Genomic DNA, 21,697 nt, shown 5'->3' on the forward strand with positions numbered 1-21,697 from the left:
ACAACTCTTTTAGAAATAAAATTACAAAATGCTAATGCTTTTAAGTTTATATTAAGTTTAAATGGTAAAAATAACATAATTTAATTTTTGTGTTGTGGCTTATTGAGATTATTATATTAAATACAAATGATATGACATTTATACCACTAATGTTTTTCTCAACATGTCTTAATATATCTTATGCCATTTTAAAAATTGTTTTTCCCACTGAATTACTACTCACAGATAAACAGTATGGCCTACAAATGAACTAATGTCATCCCACAGAGATAATTTTTATGATAATTTTGCTTTCTTTTGCATTTGCTTTGGTCAGTGGATTTATCTGATTGGGGTTTTTCTGTTTGTTTTGATTTTTAGAACTGAGCAATATTTTGGGAGTCCAAGTGACATGGCTTCTACTGCAGAACACATCAGAGACAGGATGAAACTAGTTAGTCTCAAAAGGCAGCAGCTGAGACATCCTGAAATGATGACCACAGAGAGCTAATAGCTGCCAGCTTCCCTCAGATCTGCGTTCATAATAATTCCGCATGTCATCGGCATACTACAGCATTAGCCACAATACATTAAGATACATTTCACATCCAAGATAAGCCTCATTTCTTCTCATTACACATTTCTCTCTACATGTTAACACCTTGCAACTGCCAAGGCATAATTATTTAACATGCTTTGAGACCATAGACTCCAAGTATCTTAAAAGAAGGAACTGTAAACATTGCACTGAAAACTTGCTTTAAAGCTTTACCTGACCTGTCAGTTTGTAGATGAACAACTGATAATAAGTTTTGAATGGTGCTAATAAGAGTTTAGGAATTCTCTATATAAAAAATGGTTGCCCTTTCTCCCCAGGTGATATAGTAAATTTAGACTGTAGTTAAATGGTTATTAGTAAATAGTGGTGTCCCCGCAATTTTACTTTGTAATTCTTTTCAAATTTGATTATTTTTATTGTGTCAGTATGAAGAAAACAGATCTTTGATATATCATATTCATCGAAAGACATTTTCCTATTTGTATTGATAATGTATTAAAAGTTGTTTGTGCTTAATAAAAGGCTTTTAAATATTTAATTTGGTGATTATATCCTATTTCCAAACATGAGTGCCTTATTGAAAAGGGCATTCTTAGGATTGTGAAGATGGTTTAATATTTGTTTTTTCAACTTGGTTGCATGTGTTTTAGCCAGGAAATTCATATGTAAGCATGTGTATATAACAACAGCATGTTTTATCATGAAAAAATAATTGTGAAGAACAATTTAGATCTTTAAGAACTTATGAATAATGGAGTACTATTTCTAATTTTTCTCTTCAACTTGAACAATATTATCCAAATTATTAGCTGCCCTAGAGATACTTTGTCTTTGGAGAAAGAGGGCTGGGGAAGAAGATATATGTAATTACTTAAGTGTAATCCTTTATATCAGAGTAATTTTTCTAGAACTAAAGTAGCAATTGTTAATAAAATTTAATTTCTCTCAATAGACTAGAAGCAAAATTCTGACATAGTCTATTAACAACTGTACAACTCTTTTAGAAATAAAATTACAAAGTGCTAATGCTTTTAAGTTTATATTAAGTTTAAATGGTAAAAATAACATAATTTAATTTTTGTGTTGATTTTTATTCCAGAAAATGTTTTTGAAAAGGATTAAAAATAACTTTTTAGTCTGTGATCAATATAAAATATGCAAATAATTGTATGCTGGTTCCTTTTCATCATCTTCAAAAATGCTCATGTATCCTCCCTCCAATGTAAAAAACTCCCTCTGTACCTGCTGGTTTTCAGGCCTTCATCACTGCCAGACTTCTTAGAGAAACCAACATTCACTGCCCCTACATCCTCACTGCTCACTGCTCGGTACCTTGCAGTCTGGTTTTACACAGCCCTGCAGTGAAACTGTTCTCAGTGGACTCCCAGTTACTGAATTGGATAATTTTTTTTTTCTCATTCTGCATCCTTTATCCTTCTCTGTCTCTAACATTTATACCATTTAGCAACATTTCCTAGACAGTGTCTCCTCCCTTGAAGATGTCATCCTCTGCCATAGCTGTGAGTATAGTCATATCACTCTTATTTAAGATACATCTACAGGAATGTGCTCTCTCAGATTCTGTCTTCAGAGTGCTTCAGACTCTCATCCTTATAGGGGGTTCTGTTTTATCTCAATGTCCTATTTTACGTATCTGGTCCAAAATTCTAGATCTACACTTTCAACTACTTATTTGACATTTCAAACTAGATGAAGTTATATTTTCACCTTTCTCCTCTTGGAGCAGTTTTGGTTAAAGGTGCAGGCTTTTTTTCCAGTCAAACATGCCAGGAAATCCGAGAGCAACGTTCAAATGCTCCATCTTGTTTTGTGCTGCCACTGCTTCTGAGAACATCCAGGAAGTTCTTTCTATATTTGATAATTCTCTCAGTCTTTTAGGGCTTAATTTCTACGAATATAAACTTTTGTGATTCTTCATTTCAGTCTTCATGATGGTGCTAACCACATGCTACAATTGTTTATGTCGTTACTTGATCATAAGCTCTTTCAAGGGAAAGCATCTTGCAAGGATTCTATTCCCAGACTTTTGCTTATGCGTAATATTTGCTCAGTTCCTCTGTATGTGAATGGTCATTTGTAGACATTAGTAATAATTCCTCTTATATTGCAATCTGAGGTGGGTTTTAAATATATTTCCTAAAGTTAGGACTGACTAGTGAGTGAATCTACTCATAGGCAAGTCATTTGCTATTTTAGGTATTTCAATATTAGCTAATTTAGATATTTAGTTAAATCTCTATTTCTTCTACTGAATTTTAGAGTACTTAGAATGTTTTTATTAAGACTTTGCTAGAAAGGGACTGGATTCTAAGTAATGAGACACTTAGTTCTACCATCAACTCAGCTACTTACAAATAAGTTAATTTTTATATGCCTTAAGCTATCCTGCCTACAGCAGAAGTAAAATAAGGCAGCTTCTGAAAATTATTATTTGTAATTGGAGTATTTCAGATGAAGCTGAATAAATACTGTTGCTCTTCATTTGAAAATTTGCTGCTACTTTCTATATGTATATCTGAATATACACATACAATTATGAATGAAAATCCAACAATGCCCTAATATGATTTTTTATAGGGTCATAGTTCATTTAGAGCACATGTGAAGGAAATGACTGCAGTCTGTTTGAAATCACAGCTTTTTGCACGTGATAAGTTAACATTGACCAGCAAATGGAGAAAGAACCATCATTTCTAATTGGTGTATACCACAACTTTCCATGTTACTTTAGCCTATCTCAGGGAATTACTGAAGTGTTAATTGGGCTAGTTTGGTTTGGTTTTGGTTTGGGTTTGGGGTTTTTTTTCCTTATTATGTATTTACTCCAGTGTAAATTCGGCATATATCAGCAGTTTTGGCCTCTCTTCACACATGTCTAACCTAGTAGAGTTATGATGCAAACATGATAACTTTATTTCAGATGGAACTGGCTTTATTCCCAGTCCTTATTGTTGGTGACCTTACTCTGCTGCTGTAACTCATTGGTGATGTGGGTGAAACTGCACTGCCTGCCAGCTAAGACGTTGATGGAGGTCTAGGCTTCATGGCTGTGTCAAAGATTGGACACTCCTCTCACTTAACAGGCATTTAAATTGGACAGTGCTCTCAAATGGTACCTAGTATTAATGTGTTTGTTGTTGGTTTCATTGCCCCATCAGTTGACATATGGTGGGCCATTTAGTTTATTATTATTATTATTATTATAGTTGGTGGCATACTGCTTAGTATGAACATGACCATTACATTTCTGATAATGCTGAGGAATCCATATTCTCTGATCTAAGCCCATTGTAACCAAGGGTGTGATTGTAAGATTAGCTGAACCTATCAATGTACAGTCTACTTTTGAAGAAAGAATTCACTGTTAGTTCGTTGCCAGAGAGATTGGATGTTACTGTGTACTTTCTCTATCCTCACAGGACCATAGTAAAATAAAAACTCCTAAAAACTAAATATACTATGATTGCTAAAGTCTTCCATATCTTGAGCCTATTAAAAATGGTACAGGAAACTAATATCAGTAAATATTGATGATAAGATTTGCATGATTGAGATATATTTGCTTAAACCCCCAAAGGAAAATTTTTCTAGGATTTAAAAAGATGAGCCGGAACATACCTGAACAGTTAATGTAATTAGCGGACTTACCTGTGTTAACTTTTAGTTCCCAAAATGAAAAGTTCAGTTGGGAGTGGAAAATACTCTTCTGGTATGTAGTACAACAAATGTACCTCATTGGATTAGGCAAAATGAAATACAGATTTAACATCTGACATTATTCGACTTCAGTATGTGCTACTGAAAAGTCTAGGTTTAGCTAAGAAGCACAAATAATGGCAAGAATAGTAGAGAAAAGATCATAAAGGCTAAAATAATAACTGTAGTGAGTATAATGGCAAGAGTTTGGAATTCGAAAACCTGACTTCAAAATCTGGCTTTGCCATTTACCGACCTTGGTTAAAAATCACTAAACTACTCTAGGTCTATAAAAAGAGAAATCATATCAAGAATGAAATATTACCATGTTTAAAATTACATTGAAAACTAAAGTGTTATCCAAAGTGAAAGGTGTTATTACTATAATTATCTTTTCAGCCTATAAAATGAACATTTTTTAATTTTGTTCGCCTCATGACAAGCACAGGATTGTAGGGGAAATGGCACATTGTTTATGCTCACCTCCCTAAGCTCCATTTCCTCTACATTCAGAATTAGGTACTGAAAATACTAAGGGCGGAGTCAGTGAGCTCATCAGTAAATAACAAGGCTTTAAAATCTGACAAATTAACTCTCTTTATGGCAGGGTGGTAGACCAGCAAGATGGAAGACAGGTGTGTCACATCATCTACTTTGAGGTTGACAGGACATGACACAATTCCATTAATAAGTAAGTAAGAAAGTAAGTAAAAGCCATACTCAGAGTTGATCTTAGCACCAGCCTGTCAAGGTATTTATAAAGTATCCCAATAATGAGGTTAAAAAAAAAAAAAAAAACGACGAGACCACGCTTAGTGCTGTTATGGTTAGAGAAGAGCAATCTTGGTAAACTTGGGCAGTGATAATGACTAAAAGGCCGGTCCTGAAATAAAGATTGATAGAACTAAAGATATTCCACGAAATAGCATACAGGGGAATGTTTAAGACTGAAAAAGGTTTATTCAGATAAGATGCTGAATAACATGACTGTGCTATTTTAAAGCAAACTTGGAAACTTGACCACCCTAGTCCAAGTACATCAAGAAAAAGCAGAGCCTGTACTAGAACATGAAGAATTTAGAGAGCAAAGCAAAGCCAGAACTATGACTAAATATTTTGATAGCAGTGAGTAAATTTTTTAAATAATCAAGATTAGTTTTGTTTAGAGAACTCTTAGGGTGCAGTATATATAATGATACAGGAATTCTTAGCAGATAACTAAAAATAGTTACCAACTGCTAGGTAAGAGCAATGTTATTCACTAATGGGTTTTTAGGCATGTGGAAAACTTATTTCTGACAATAAGCTATTGAAGTCTGAAGCCATTCTTAGTTTCAGAGAGTCACCTTAGTAGTATTTACAAATGAAAGGCCATTTTTTTAGGGTGTCTCCAGATGTGTTCCTTATAGAGACAAGAGATTCAGATGTCCTTCCATTCAGAACATCGGGGCCTGTTCACCTCTCATCATGTTTTGGGTCTATACATCTTTGTTTTTATAGTTTACCCTGCTTTTTTAGTGTAGAAATCAGGGGGAACAAATTCTGTACTTCATTTTTCTCTTAAGAGTGTTCCTTCATCTTAGTTTTTTTGTTAGTCTATACAGGCAACAAATTTGCTCAGAATATACGATCAGTGTATGTATTGCATTTTTTTAAGGTAGGCCAGCATAGATTTGAGAACTTATTGCTCACCTCACACTCAGGAATGTCTTTTCACAAGCTCTTAAGTTTTTAAATTGACACTGATTCGAAGAATTTGATGGTTATATTACCGTGGAATCAATAATGAAATTCTCAGCAGCATTATTTGGTAAGTGTTAACATCCTGGATCTTTTTCCTCAACAGTTTATTATAAAAATTTTCAAACATTTAAAAAAGTTAAAATTTTACAGTATACTCACCACTCAAAAGCTAGTTAGCATTAATTATGCTTGCATTACCACATATTTATCCATGGTTTCATCAATTCAGATTATTTTTGATGCATTTTAAATTGCAGACATCTGAAAACTTCATATCGAATACTTCAGCACACATATCACTAACTAGAGTTCAATGTTTGCTTATACTTTTGGAATAAAATTAGCATACAGTGAAATGCATAAATCTTAAGCGTGCCTCCACTGAGTTTGGCAAATACATACAAGTGCTACTGAATACAAAATGTTAGTAGAAAATTCCCACATTGCCCTTTCTAGTCTATCCTTTTCCCCACCCTACTCCCCCAAAGGCAACCATTGTTCTTTTTTCTACTATAAATCAGATTTGTCTGTCCTAGATCTTTGTAAATAGAATCATGCAGCATATAATCTTTCTAGAAGTACCATGTTTTGGAGATTTATTCATGTTGTTGTGGGTATTAGTAGTTCATTCCTTTTTGTTGTGGAGTAGTAATCCGTTGTATGGCTATTGTGCCCTTTATTTATCCATTTTCCTATTTATGAATACCTGGGCTGTTCCCAGTATTGGCGATTATAGCTGCTATGATTATTGTTAACTTAAGTCTCATGTGAACATGGGCTTTCATTTCTCTTGGGTGAATATTTAAGGGTTAGAATTTCTGTATCATAGGGTAGTTTTAAAAGAAACTGCCATACCTTTTCCCAATGTGGTTGTACTGTGTCTTGGGTTTTCACTATATTTTAGATGTGTAGAAAGGTGTAAACTATTTTTATGATCCATATTCGAAATGTTAGAAGTGAGTTGGAATAGAGATGACATTGTTCATGGTTGGCAGTTGGTGTTATCTGAGGGAAGCAAATACCTTTCTGCCCAAAACAGCATCCCAAGGGTTTCCTGTACCAGGAATTTTAGCATTAGCTTCACTCTGAAAGATTAAAGCATTTATCCAAGCATTGTGATATATTAGCTAGAAGAAAAAGCACTGCGTTGTTTATCTTACTACCTTTTGCCACCCATTTTTAGTAGGTAAAGTAAGACTGATACTTGAATAGAAAAGATTATTTCTGTTCAATGAGAGCAGAATGGGTAGTTAAAAAAAAAAAAAAAATGTACTCCTAGTAAGTCCCAGGCACAGCAATGTGAGAGAGTACCGTCTGGATGGGGAATTCCCCCAAATAGTGGTCAAGAAACCAGAAAACTGGGAAGAATTCTACCTCACAGTTGCGCATAGGGGATAGCTATGTTTTTGCAGGACATTTTATCATTTACAAATCATATTTTCAGTGTTGTCTTTTTATTCAGTACCACCCAGCTACAGTTATTTCACACCCTAGTGACTTTATTATCTACTGTGTTTTACTCTTCCCGTCTGCTCTATTACATATAGCAGTTACCTGTAAAAGCCTGTAAAATTATAATCATATTTATTTCCAGTGCACATGTTCAAAGATATTTATGTATGGTTCATCTAATTTTTCTTATTCAAATTTTAAGGGCTGGGATATTTGGCTTCTACTGTAAATCCTTATAATGTTCTATACTTTGTAAATGCAATAAAAATGTTAAAAACTATAATGGCAGCAGATTTTGATATGTATTTATTTGACATGTTATCACTTTGGATAATAAGTTTGGTTTCCATTAATAAAGGTGGTTCATAAAGTCTAGGGAGAAATAAATCATACTGGTCTCTAACATACTCTAATGAATCCTGCATCTTTGAATCTTCAAATTATCTTTTGTAAAACTTTCGATTTTTACTAACAATATTTTCTAAAATCTTTGATTAAAACAAAAATGTAACTTCTTTATTCTGAAATAATCTGTAATCTTAGAAGATAGGTTAAATACCTTTTGCTTTGTGCTTCTTCCTTCTCCGCCAACTTCTCTATCCCACCTTCCTACAGACTTGGCACAGAAATTTAGGGCTCTAAGTCCTACATTGTCAGAAATTATTAGGTTCTCATCATAATAGGTAGCGGTTAAATTTCTTTTGTTCCTACCAAGAAGTCCTTTTTTGGGAGACTTAAAGGGTGAATGTGTGCTTGGGGCTGGAGGAAGCATATTAGAACAAAATTAGTTATATTTAAAACAACAATTAATTATATTATAAATAATAGCTCCAGAATGGCTACCAGGAATTCAGAATTTCTAAATTTGGAAATTGACAAGCTTTATACATTTGACCCTTTTAGGGGGCTTTTCCTTAAGGAATACAAGTATGGTGATACGAGAGAAATGGACAAGGCTACAGGTTTGCTTTACGGGGTCCATACTCTAGATGTAAAAACACCATCTCTTCTTGTCAAGACTCCCTTCTAAATGCAGATGTGTTTAGAAGGGACCATACTTTAAGTCAGTGTCAACTAACACAGGTTAAGAGACAGCCCTCTAGCAGGGACTGCTTACCCAGGGAAGACGTGCATGGCACTGAGGCAAGGAGCCCACAGTAGGTTGTGTACATTCTGGCAGAGGAGACCAGGAGAGAACAGAAGAGTGTGAGGGCACAAAAACAGACCTCTACCTTGCAGTTCTTCCTGAACTAGTCTGTTTAATCTGAAAAATGTGCAAATCCAAATGTAGTTAGGAGATGGAATTCTGAGAAGAGGTTTTCAATAAAATGTGTACTTTTCACCTCTTGAGTGTGCTTTCTGAATTAAAGAGCTTCTTTCTAGTTCCTTGATCTCAAAGTTTTGTTTTTAAAAAGTGAATTTGATTCCATCCTTGGGTTTGATTGAAATGTCCCATGTTACTTAGTCAAGACTAACCAGTCTGTGGATGCCAATGGTGAGAGGGGATTATCACATTGCAGTAATAACTCAAATTTCTTGTTTAACCATATTTGTTTACAAGTTCTACCATCTATTTGACCTAGCCTGTTTGTCTCATACAACCAAATCTACCTATGATCTATGAGTGATTGATGATACAGCCAAATCACTCTTCCATCCTGTCCATGTACCTAACAACCAAGGTAGGCAAAAGTGGTTCTAAAAATAAGAAGAAGAATCTCCTGAACAACCAATGAGTCAAAGAGGAAATCAAAGGGAAATCAAAAAAATCCTAAAACCAATGAAAATGGAAGCACATCATACCAAAATCTATAGGATATTACAAAAGCAGTTCTAACAAGGATGTTTACTACGGTAAATGCCTAGACTAAGAAAAAGAAAGATCTCAAAACAACCTAATTTTATACCTTATGGAGCAGATAAAAATAAACTACGCCCAAAGTTAGGAGAAGAAAGGAAATAGCAAAAATCAGAGCAGAAATAAATGAAGACCAGAAAAAAAAGAAAATAGAAAAGATGAACAAAACACAAATCTTCAGCTAGGCTAAGACAATAAGAAAGAAGACTCAATAAGAAACAAAAGAGGACATATCACCACTGATACCACAGAAATAGGATCATAGAGACTACTATGAACAATTTTTGCCAACAAAGTGAATAATCTAGAAGAAGTGGATAAACTCTTAGAGACATAGAACCTACCAAGACTGAATCATGAGGAAATAGAAAATCTGAATGGTCTAATAACAAATAAGGGGATTAGATCGATAATAAAAAAACTCCCCAAAAGTAAACGTTCAGCACCAGATGCCATCATTGATAAATACTACCAAACATTTAAAGAATTAATACCAATCCTCAAATTCTTCCAAAAAATTAAAGAGGGGGGAACATTTCCAAACTCATTTTATAATTACTCTGATGCCACAGCTAGATAATGACACTATAAGAAAACTAGTCCAATATCCCTGATGAATATAGAGGCAAAAATTCTCAACAAAATATTAGCAAACCAAATTCAACAGCACATTAAAAGGATCATACATCATGATCAAGCATGATTTATCTCTGGGATGCAAGGATAATTCAACATACGCAAATCGACAAATGGCATACACCATATTAATAGAAGGAAAGGCAAAAATCATGATCTCAACAGATAGTGAAATATCATTTGACAAAATATAACTTCTTTTAAAGATAAAATCTCTCAACAAATTTGGCATAGAAGGAACATACCTCAACATAATAAAGGCCATGTATGACAGGCCCACAGCTAATATCATAGTGGTAAAATGAGAGCTTTTACTCTAATAGGAACAAGACAAGGGTGCCCACTCTCACCACATAGTACTGGAAGTCCTAGTCAGAGCAATCTCTTTGTCCTTTCATGATAAAAAAATAATAAAGATATCCAAATGAGAAAAAAGTAAAATCGTCTTTGTAGATGATATGATCTTATATATAGAACACCCTAAAGACTCTAAAAAACTATTAGAACTAATCAATAAATGCAATAAAGTTGCAGGGTATAAAATCAACATGCAAAAATAAGTTGTGTTTCTATACAGCAACAAAATATTTAAAAAGGAAAAAATTTTATTCACAATATCAAAAACAACAAAACAGGAATAAATTTAACTGAGGAGTGAAAGATCTGTACATTGAAAACTATAAGACTTTGATGAAAGAAATTGAAGACAAACAAATGGAAATATGTCCATCGTTCATGGATTGAAAGAATTGTTAAAATGTTCATACAACCCAAAGCCATCTATAGATTCAATGTAATCCCCATTCAAGGCATTTTTCACAAAAATAGAAAAAAAACTAAAAAAATTTATATAACCCCAAAAGGCCCCAAATAGTCAGAATAATCCTGGAGAAGGAACAAAGCTGAAGGCATTACACTTCTTCATTTCAAACTGTACCATAAAGCTATAGTAAACAAAACAATATGGTGCTATCGTAGAACCAATGGAACAGAATTGAGAGCCCAGATGTAAACATCTGAATATGGTCAACTAAAACATGACAAGGAAGCTAAGAAGACTCATTGGGGTAAAGATAGTTTCTCCAACAAATAGTGTTGGGGAAATCGATAACCACATATGGAAAAATGAGATTGGACCACTATGTTATACTACTCACAAAAATTAACTGATAATGGATTACAGACCCGAAACCATAGAACTCCTAGAAGAAAATTTAGAGAAAAAGTCCCTTGACATTGGTCTTGGCAATGATTTTTAGATATAGCACCAAAACAAGCAACGAAAGCAAAAATCAGTAAGTGGGATTACATCAAACTAAAAAGTTTCTGTATAGCAAAAGAAACAAAATGAAAAAGCAACCTATAAAATAAAAGAAATAAAAGAAAACATTTGCAAAGCATATATCTGATAAGTAGTTAATATCTAAAGTATATAAAGAACTTATACAAATAGCAAAAAAAAAAGAAAAATTCCAATTAAAAAATAAGCAGAGAACTGAATAAACATTTCTCCAAAGAAGACATACAGATGAACAACAGATACATGAAAAGACGCTCAACATCACTAATCAGCAGGGGAATGCAAATCAAAACCACAATGAGATATAAGCTTACACCTGTTAGATTGGCTGTCATCAAAGACAAAAGATAAGTGTTGGAGAGGATATGGAAAAAAAGGATTCTTTGTGCACCACTGGTGGGAATGTAAGTTGATGTAGCCACCATGGAAAACAATATGGAGTTTCCTCAAATAATTAAAAATAGAACTAGCAAATGATCCAGCAATCACATTCTGGGTATATATCCAAAGGAAATGAAAACAGGATCTTGAAGAAATAACTGCACTCCCATGTTTATTGCAGCATTATTCACAATAGCCAAGATATAGAAACAACCAAATATCTGTCAATGGACAAATGTATAAAAAATGAGGTGATATATGCATGAAAAAGGATATAAATATATATAAATATGTGATATATGTACATATAAAGATGTACACACACAATGGAATATTATTCAGCCATGAGAAAAAAGGAAATCCGTATGTGACAACATGGATGGACCTTGAGGGCAATATGCTAAATGAAATAAGTCAGAGAAAGACAAATACTACATGACATCATTTATATTTGGAATCTAAGACGAGGCAAACTAGTAGAAATAGAGAATAAAATGGTGGTTACCAGGGGCTGGGAGATGGGGGCAAGGGTACAAACTTTTAATTAGAAGATGAATAAGTTCTGGAGATCTAATGTATAACATGATAATTATAGTGAAAAATACTGTATTATATACTTGAAAGTTCCTAAGAAAGTAAATCTTAAGTATTCTCACTGCAAAAAAAGTGGTAATTACGTTTTGTGATAGAGGTGCTAGCTAATGCTACAGTGATAATCATTTTGCAGTATGTAAGCGGGTCAAATCAACACATCGTACACCTTAAACTTATACAATGTATATGTCAATTACATAACAATAAGGGTGGAAAACTAAATAATGAAAATACTAATATTTTAAGTCTAAAGTTTGTGATACCTCAAAGTATCTTCAGACATCTCTTGGGAATTTCAATGTTTTTTTCAAAACACCTATTTTAAAGGCCTACTTAATATTACAACACAATTCAGTCCCTGATATACCATTAGCAATCCAGTGAAAAATGGCAAATAAAGATAGAGTGTTTACATACTGGTAAATTTCAAAATTAATGCTAAATATAGCTATTTTCTTTCTTCATTTTCTTTTTCTGAAATACCAGTGAGGTATGTAGAAAAATGAAAATCCAAGGAAATCACATATCTTAATTATTTTTATTTATATTTGCCTGTGTAAGGGATGGGGGAATTGGGAACATAGAATTAGGAACCTGAGAAGTTAAAAGTACATAAAATAGAATGTAAACAGATATTTGAATAGCAGATGCTTTTGTTGCATGTTTATAGGAAAAACGAATATCAATACATAATTCATACAAATGGCTCTACAAATCACTAAACGATCCTATAGTGAATGTTACTAGAAGAATTTATTTCCATTCTTTTACGTGATAACTTCATAATAATGTGATTTTATTTTTTATTTGTTGGGGTAACATTGGTTAATAAAATCATATGGGTTTCAAGTGTACAATTCAGTAATATGTCATATGTGTGTTACATTGTGTGTTCACCACCCAAAGTTAAATTTCCTTCTATCATCATATATTTGACCCCCTCTACTCCTATCTACCTTCCTACTTCCCCCTTCCCTCTGTTAACCACTAAACTATTGTTTGTGTCCATGAGTATCTGCTTATGTGTCATGTTTGTTGCTTTCAGTTTTATATGCCATAAGTGAAATCATATGGTTCTCAACTTTTTCTGACTTACTTCACTTAGCATGGTAATCTCAAGATCCATCCATGTTGTCACAAATGGCAGTATTTCATCTTTTCTTATATGGCTGAGTAAGATTCCATTGTGTATATGTATCGTGTCTTCTTTAGCCAATCATCTGCTGAAGGATACTTTAGTTGTTTTCATGCCTTGGCCACCAAAGATATATGCACCTTGAGGTGCATATATCTTTGCAGATAAAAGTTTTCAGGGTTTTGGGGGTAGATAGCCACGAGAAGGATTGCTGGGTCATATGGTAATTCTATTCTTAATTTTTTGAGGAACCTCCATACTGTTTTCCATAGTGGCTATACCAATTTACATTCTCACCAGCAGTGTATTAGGGTTCCTTTTTCCCTACAACTTCTCCAATATTTGTTATAACTTCTCCTGTTGATGATAGCCAGGTGTGAGGTAGTATCTCATTGTGGTTTTGATTTGCATTTTCTTAATGGCTAGTGAGGTTGAGCATCTTTCATATGTCTGTTGGCCATTTGTATGTCTCCTTGGGAGAAATGTCTGTTCAGGTCCTCTGCCCATTTTCTGATTGGACCGATTGTTTCTTATTGTTCAGTTGTATGAGTTCTTTTATATTTTGGATATTAGACCCTTATCAGAAGTGTTGTTTGCAAATATCTTCTCCTATTCAGATAGTTGCCTCTTTGTCTTGTTGATGGCTTCTTTCGCTATGCAGAAGCTTTTTAGTTTGATATAATCCCATTCATTTATTTTTGCTTTTACATCCCTTGCCTTTGAGGTCAAATTTATAAAATCCTCTCTAAATCCAAGATCTATGAGTTTGGTACCTATGTTTTCTTCAATGTTATTTATTGTTTTGGGTCTTATATTCAGATCTATGATCCATTTTGAGTTATTTTTGGTGTATGGTGACAAATATCAGTCTAGTTTCATTCTTTTGCATGTGGCTTTCCAATTTTCCCAGCATTATTTATTGGAGAGGATTTCCTTACTCTGTTGTAAGTAAGTTTTTGGTTCTTTTCTCGAACATTATTTGCCTGTATTGATTTCATTTTAATCAAAACAAGAAGTGGGAAGAACGATGACACAAACCCAAAGCAGTTTTTTTATAATGTTAATTTATAACCGTGTATGAAACTTCTGTATTTTCATTGCTCATATTGACTTGAGGAATTCTTTAAGAGGGTTCTTCTCATTTCCAGGACATTTTGGCTTGGTATATTTCCTATGTTATAAAGCTTTCTTGTCAGAATTCTTCATGTGTATTTTATCTTTAGTTTCTAGGTGGGGAAAACAGAACAGCTTTGCAGTGTCGGACTTCTGCTGTTGCTTTTTAAGAGTGCTTGGTATACTGTTCTGACTTCGAGGGCTCTGTCCAGGAAGTGCTCAAACATGGACTAACTGAGTGACAGGTGTGTATAGATATCTGTATAATTTTTGATCTTACATTAGAGTAGAAGAATTTAGTCCCTGTGGAATTGGAGCAAGAGACTAAGAGAGAAGTAGCTGGGCTCTTGACTCACTCTCTTTATGAACTTAAATAAGCCACTGAATTTCTCTTGCCTCAATTCTCCAACTCATATGACAGAAATAATAGTCCTGCTCTGACTGGAGTACAAAGTTGTTGAGAGGCCTAACCAGAGTAAATGGTTACAAATTTTACAGCTCTAAGGGGATTTAATGAGGATGATTCTGATAAAGGAAATTGGGGCCTGTGCAGGTGGGTGATCAGCAAACATTTGTTGTGAGGCTATCAGCTTACCCTGTTATCAGGAGCTATGGCAGTGACATGCCTGAAGCAGAATCTAAACCTCAAGTAAATTGACTTTGCTTTTGAAGTCCTTCCTTTACGAGGGAAGAATTTGTGATGGGAAACCAGTCGGCTTATGGTGGTGTGAGTTGTGTAGGGTGGGGCACAAATGACCTGCTAGTTTTGTTTCCATTTTTGATTTCCAGGTTTCTGTGGGTTTCTCTCATCTTGTTTCCTGTTTTTCCTGAAAGCCTGAGTATATGAATATCTTTTTTCCTGCAGGTGTTAGTAACTTCTTTTATCCTTCCGGACATTCTCAGCGATCATTGCCTTTCATGTAGGTTCCATGATTTGGGTGAGTGATATATTAACAAACGAAGTTTCCCAAAGCGAGGAACTTCTGTGTCTGAACATTGATGTGAGGTGTTCTTATCTGGAATGATGATGCAGATATTGAAATCCATACAGAAAATTTTTAGAAACAGTTAAGTTTTAAAAAATATAATCTGTGGTCGAATTCTGTAAAACATGGCTTTGTCATTAAACTAATGCCAATAAACTATCAGTAAATCATGAAACATCACTCGCAAACAGCTGAGAAAACTATCATAACACTATTTAAGAGTCTTAAAATACATAATATATATCTGCAAACGTTTATTATTATACAAATATATACATATGTATTAAGTTCTTTATGTATGTCTTAGTGTTTCTGAATAAAACCTTATATGTATATATATATATATTTTAACTTTTTTCAACTTTTTACATAATTTCTGCTTAGAATTCATGCATAATACCATCCTGTTTAGGGTTTCTAATTTTTGTGTCCTTGAGTTTCATATTATTTTTTCCTTCTTTGACAAAAATTATAGCTGCTTAGAAAAGTGACCGCTCATCCTCAGTGTCACTGCTGGCCTCCCTAGCAACTGGAACTAATGCTGCTCTGGAAGCCTCCCTTGGGATTCCTCTGGGGTGGAAGTTCTCAGCCTCAACTGGAATTTAGCAACAGTAAAGAAAAAGAAAGAAAATGTAATTTTCCAAAGTCAAGTTGGCTAAGACTCCTGTTTTCTCATACAATCGCCCTCCCTTCTGAAGGGTAACTCTCAGGGCACTTCATTATGTTAAGAGGAATTATATCGGGATGAGAACCCTGCTACGTTGAGCCTAAGTACACAGCTCAACACAAGTAGGAAGACTTATGAGTTAACATTTAAAAAATAAACTTCACCCATGAAAGTTCTGCAGTGATTTTTAAAAAATATTTTCCAGCTTGAAGTATCGTGTGAATTTCTCCCATTCAGAAAGTTTTCCCAAATCAATAATTGCCACATTTACTGTTTAACACATATAATTGGTAGTTTTCCAAATAATACATTGCTTTAGAGAATTTTCAAGAAAAGATGTACATAATAATTATGCAAGTATTAATATCATTTCTCACATCATTTTTGGTAAAACATTGCTTAAAATTATAATAAATATAGCCACCTTTGATCTTTGACCAAGCTAAGTATTCTTTGAACTTGCTCATGTTTTGTTTTGTTTTGTTTTGTTTTGTTTTGGTTTGGTTTGGTTTGAACTGAAATTTTACTGGATATAGATGTCACTTGTTAATAATTATTCTTCCAGGTCTTATGGAGAAGCTAAAGGCTTATATGTCATTAAATGAGTTTAACTGTAAGGAAATCTATGGAAGTCAATGTACAAGAATGTTAAAACTGCTAAAAGGAGTCATGATATTTGGGTATGTTATTCTTCTTAAGTAAAAACTTAAGTATCCATAAAAGAAGATCCCGAAAGAGCATTGTGTTGTCATCTGTGGTTTAGGTGCAGTAGAATTCATCCTGCCTTCTGCTTTCATTCTATTCCTACAGTCTCTCCTCCACGGAGTTCCTTTAACAAGTTAAGTCGGATGATGTCATTCCTTGGATAACAACCCTCCAATAATGCCCCATCTCATTCAGAATAAAATCCAAGTCTTTATGTTGCCTTAAGAGCAGGATTACCACCTAATTTATTATCCAAAAGAGATGATTTTGAAAATGAAAGGGGCCTTAAGAGTAACTATGCCAGGGCAACAAGTGAAAATCATGCTTGTTCCAAGCAAAGCAGACACAGAGGCACCTACCTAGAACACTTTACATGAACTAGCACTACTACCTCACAGACTCATTCTATCAGTGTCCTCTTTTCTCAATCCTCACTTAGCTATAACCACATCTGCCTATGAATACTTTTCAAATATACATGCATGCCCCAGACACCTGGAATGTTCTTCCCATAGATATCTGAATATCTTGCTCTTTTCAACTTAATCCTCAAATCTCATCTATTCAGGAAAGCCTGACTCCTTCCTAAAATAATATCCTTCTCCTCCTTCACTCTCTCCTTCTTACTCTGCCTTATTTTTCTTCATAACATTTATTACATTCCAACATAATTATATATGTACTTTTTGTTTGTTTCCTAATTGATTCTGTTTCTCCTACCAGAAGACAAGCTCCATCAGTGGATAAACATTTTTTTTTTTAATTGCTGTTTGCCTGGCATCTAGAAAAGTGCCTGACACTTAGTAGGCATTTAATCATACTCGGTGAATGAACAAATGAGTACATGCATAGAAGAAGTCGATAGCTAGAATGGAGACTGTTCTAAGAGGAAAGAGCAGCTTCCATTTACTTATGGATGGCAATTAAGTGAGAATGCTCGTAAAATAAGTGAAAATGCTTGTATTCTACAAGGTTAATAACCCTCATAGGCAAATGAATGTCTTCACTAAGATTAGAGAGGTGCCAGGAGGAGTATCACATAATATAAAGAATGAGTTAAGGAAATTTTAGCTAAAGCGAATGGTAAAGATGATATTCTAGAAATGATGACTCGCTGAAATGTTTTTACTATCTGATCATAATGAGATAATTTCCTCCCCGGTGATGCATATTTCATGTCTTTCTAACATATTTAATCCACTTGGGTGGCCTACCATGTGTTTTAATTCAACTTAATTTAAAAATTTTATTTCAAATTTTGTGGCAGTTACTAGATTTAGGAAATCCCTTAACAGATGCTGTTGTCTTAGAAATAATAATATATAACTATCAGTATACCACCTATATGTCAAGTATTATTTTAAGTGTTTTACAAATATTATTTTATTTAATCTTCCAAAAAAACCTTTACGATATTGGTATTCCCATTATGCACACTTTGCAACCAGGAAACTGAGGCACAGATACATTAAGGCAATCTGGTTTCAGAGCCCCTAACCCATTGCCATTACCATATTGTGTGATTTATTTGTTGTTGTTATTTTATAATCATTTTCAGTTTATTATTCCTGTTAGTTCTGTATTCCACTAGAAAACCTAAAAGTATTTCCTGTTTTCTTTCGCAAATTATAAATGTAACCTTTTGGATTCAATCTACTCTAACCACTACTAGTTGTTTTTCCCTTAGCTTTTATCATAGTATTTTTATCTTGGTTATTTATTTTATTGTTTATGATCTATCTTTTCTTACTGGAATGTCACCTTTTTAAGGGTAGGGACTTCACTCACTTCTATAACCCCAAACAATGTGTAAGTGCCTGGAATGTAGCAAATGTTAAATAACTATTGGTTGCATAAATAAATAATGAATGAGTTGTATGAAAACTATCATTTTTTCTATATAGCTAATGTAATTCAATCAGTCAGCCAATATTTATTAGCAGCAGTTCTGTGCTAATAAATGCCTAGTGCTGTGCTCCATATATAGCATTTGCTAAATGCCAGGTCATCTCAAGCACTTTATGTGAAGCAACTCTTTTAGTCTCTACAATGACCCTATGAAGTGGTCTGCAAAGATCAAAAACAAAAATAAAAAAAACAAACATTGAGACATGGCTCCTTTATATAAAGAGCTTAAATCTAGTTGAGAAATAATACTAATGGAAGTGAAATAATTAGGAAATAATATGAGCTTATAATACCAGAATATAATTATTAAATTTTGAGTTACAACTAAAGTTTGAAGAGATGTATAAGTAGATATTTCAACTTTTAAAATGAGTTGATACTTTATTTTAAGCAATGGAAGGAATTTAGATAAATAAAGGGAAGAAAGGAGTGCGATTCCTGGATAGAACTGAATTAAAGTAGAGAACAAGGATGATCATTGCAGCCTGAGAATAATGGTATTTGTCATTGGGCAGGTAGGAGGGGGCCAGATCATAGATAGCTTTGAAACCAGGCAGAAAAAGTTGGGTCAGAGGTGACAGGAATCAGTGAATCACTGTGTTTGTGTGTGTGTGTATGTGTGTGTGTGTGTGTATTTGTGTGAGAGAGAGTGATTTATAAAGTCAGGAAAATAGGTCTTTCCAGTCTTATTATGTGGATTAAATGCAAAAAAGAATAAAAAGCACCTATCCCGGTTCCTGGCATGAAATTAGCTGTCACTAAATGGTAGTAAATGTCTCTGCTGGTAATAGCAGAGAAAGTTTTGCCTTGAATTTTTAATATGGATAAATAGACTCATTTGGATTATTTATATCAGGTCTATCTTATTTATTTTTATAAAGTCGAACACAGTTTAATCAATAATATTGAGTAAGACAAACATTAAGGATGAAAAAATGAGCAGACCACACATTTACTCCATTATGTTGTTTTAATGGCATAACTATAGACAGATCCAAAAAATAATCATATGATAAACTTTTCATACTTCTTGCTACCTATATTTCATTAAAATGTACTATTTACCACTGTGGCAAACAGTGCATTATTTCCTCAAAAAATCAAAAATAGAATTATATCATCCAGTGATTCCAATTCTGGGTATATACCCGAAAGAATTGAAGGCAGAATATTAAAGAGATCATTTGTACACCCATGTTCATTGCAGCGTTATTTACAATAGCTACAACATGGAAGCAACCCAAGTGTCCATCAATGGATAAATAAGTAAGCAAAATGTACACACACACACACACACACACACACACACACACACACAATGGAATATTATTCACCTTTAAAAAGGAAGGAAATTCTGACATATGTTACTGCACGGATGAACCTTGAGGACATTATGTTAAGGGAAATAAGCCAGTCACAGAAAGGCAAATACTCTATGATTCTACTTATGAGATACTTAGGGTAGCCAAAATCACAGAAACAGAAAGTAGAATGGTCATTTCCAGGGGCTGGGGAAGAGGTGAATGAGGAGTTGTTGTTTAATGGGTGTACAGTTTCAGTTTTACAAGCATAAAAGAGTTATGGAGATTGATGATGGTGATTGTTGCACATTATTATGAATGTATATAATATCATGAACTGCACACTTAAAATACTTAAGATGGTAATTTATTTTGTTACGTGTATTCTACAATAATAAAAAAAAATGAGACGAAAAAGTGCTATTTGCAACTCAACAGAATCTAGTTATAGCATTTTGATTCCCCATGGAGGATATTTCACTAAAATTCAGCTGGTATAAAAACAGGCATTTCCCAGAGGATTAAACAGAAGGCATAATAACCTCTGCAAGAGCTTCTATATGAGAATCCTGTAAGGTTTTCTGTTTTGTTTTGTTCTGAGAGGCTTTTCGTTATTGTTGTTAAGATAGAGAAGGCAGAGTTTAAACAAGTTGTAACTTAAAAAGCTTTAAAAAATCCATTTGTTTATAGTGTACTGATTTCTTTGGTATTGTATATTTTATACCAACTATTCTCCAAACTGCTTATCAGAGTTAATGATTCAATTGGTAATTAAATATTATGCTAGATGCAGAACACAGGCCAATGTTCTAAATGAGTTTGATGTGGATAGAGAGGTCTGATCAACAGCTTCTGTAAGGGGAGGACTAAAAAGTTGAAAAGGAAAAAAAAAAACAGTAAGAGAAGGAGAGAAAAAGTGATTCAAATCTTTCGAATATTTTAAAGCCATAAATTTGAATTAAAAAAAAAATTAGACAGAAAGTACTTAAATTCATGCTTCATCTAATTAACAGAGAGAAAGGTCATCTGTGCTCAAAAAAAGGACCATCTTTGATGCTAAGCAGCTGGATTCATCTTCTAAGAAAATCTTAAACTATTTCTAATTCCCTTTGCCCTTCAACATTGGAACTAATCAGATTTTCACCCATGTATTCTCTCCTTTCCATCTCTCTTCTCCTTTTCCCTTTGTGTGGGGCTTCAGTCTCACAAATTCCACTCTGCCCTCCACACCCTTTACACAATCATCCATCTTAAGTGGGGCTCTGTGGACATAGCCACTTTTTCCCTAGTCATGATCTTTGTAGCCAACTGCTAAAAGTTCCCTTCTCCTGAGGGCCTTCATGCAATTTATGATAGGAACTGAGTTTCTAACAACAGGATTAACTTTGGGTGAAAGTACTGTGTATTTTGGGTGTGGGTCACTGTTTGCTGTACTGATTGGCAATGTACACAATAACTTAAGCAGTGCTCCTTTGAACATTTTAGTTTTGGGTGTGGATATCATGTGACAAAGTTGTCAACTCTTGGCCTTTCTTGAGGGCAATTAGTGAAAACTGGTTTCATTCAGTTTGTTTTGATTTGTTTGGACCAACTATTTGCTCAAGCAAAAGGAGCCTGCTTGAGCAAATAGTTGGTCCAAACAAAAAATTGAAGCACCCTCAAC

At 33.9% G+C, this 21,697-nt stretch overlaps 2 protein-coding genes across 2 annotated transcripts in view; both read left to right on the forward strand.

Moving 5' to 3' along the window:
- Window positions 1–7,730, forward strand: part of SESTD1 (SEC14 and spectrin domain containing 1) — a 97,575-nt gene extending 89,845 nt beyond the window's left edge. The window contains exon 18 of the mRNA XM_011356720.2: window positions 361–7,730. Within this exon, the coding sequence (XP_011355022.1) occupies window positions 361–490 (130 nt within the window). The 3' untranslated portion in view covers window positions 491–7,730. The remainder of the gene's footprint in view (window positions 1–360) is intronic.
- A 6,853-nt stretch (window positions 7,731–14,583) lies between these two features.
- The window catches only part of CCDC141 (coiled-coil domain containing 141), a 177,912-nt gene continuing 170,798 nt past the window's right edge, over window positions 14,584–21,697 (forward strand). The window contains exons 1-3 of the mRNA XM_011356729.2: window positions 14,584–14,712; window positions 15,333–15,405; window positions 16,686–16,800. The gene's annotated coding sequence lies outside the window, so the exon portion shown is untranslated. The remainder of the gene's footprint in view (window positions 14,713–15,332; window positions 15,406–16,685; window positions 16,801–21,697) is intronic.

The sequence above is a fragment of the Pteropus vampyrus genome, unplaced genomic scaffold, assembly GCF_000151845.1.
Source record: "Pteropus vampyrus isolate Shadow unplaced genomic scaffold, Pvam_2.0 Scaffold2, whole genome shotgun sequence".
Classification (NCBI taxonomy): Eukaryota; Metazoa; Chordata; class Mammalia; order Chiroptera; family Pteropodidae; genus Pteropus; species Pteropus vampyrus.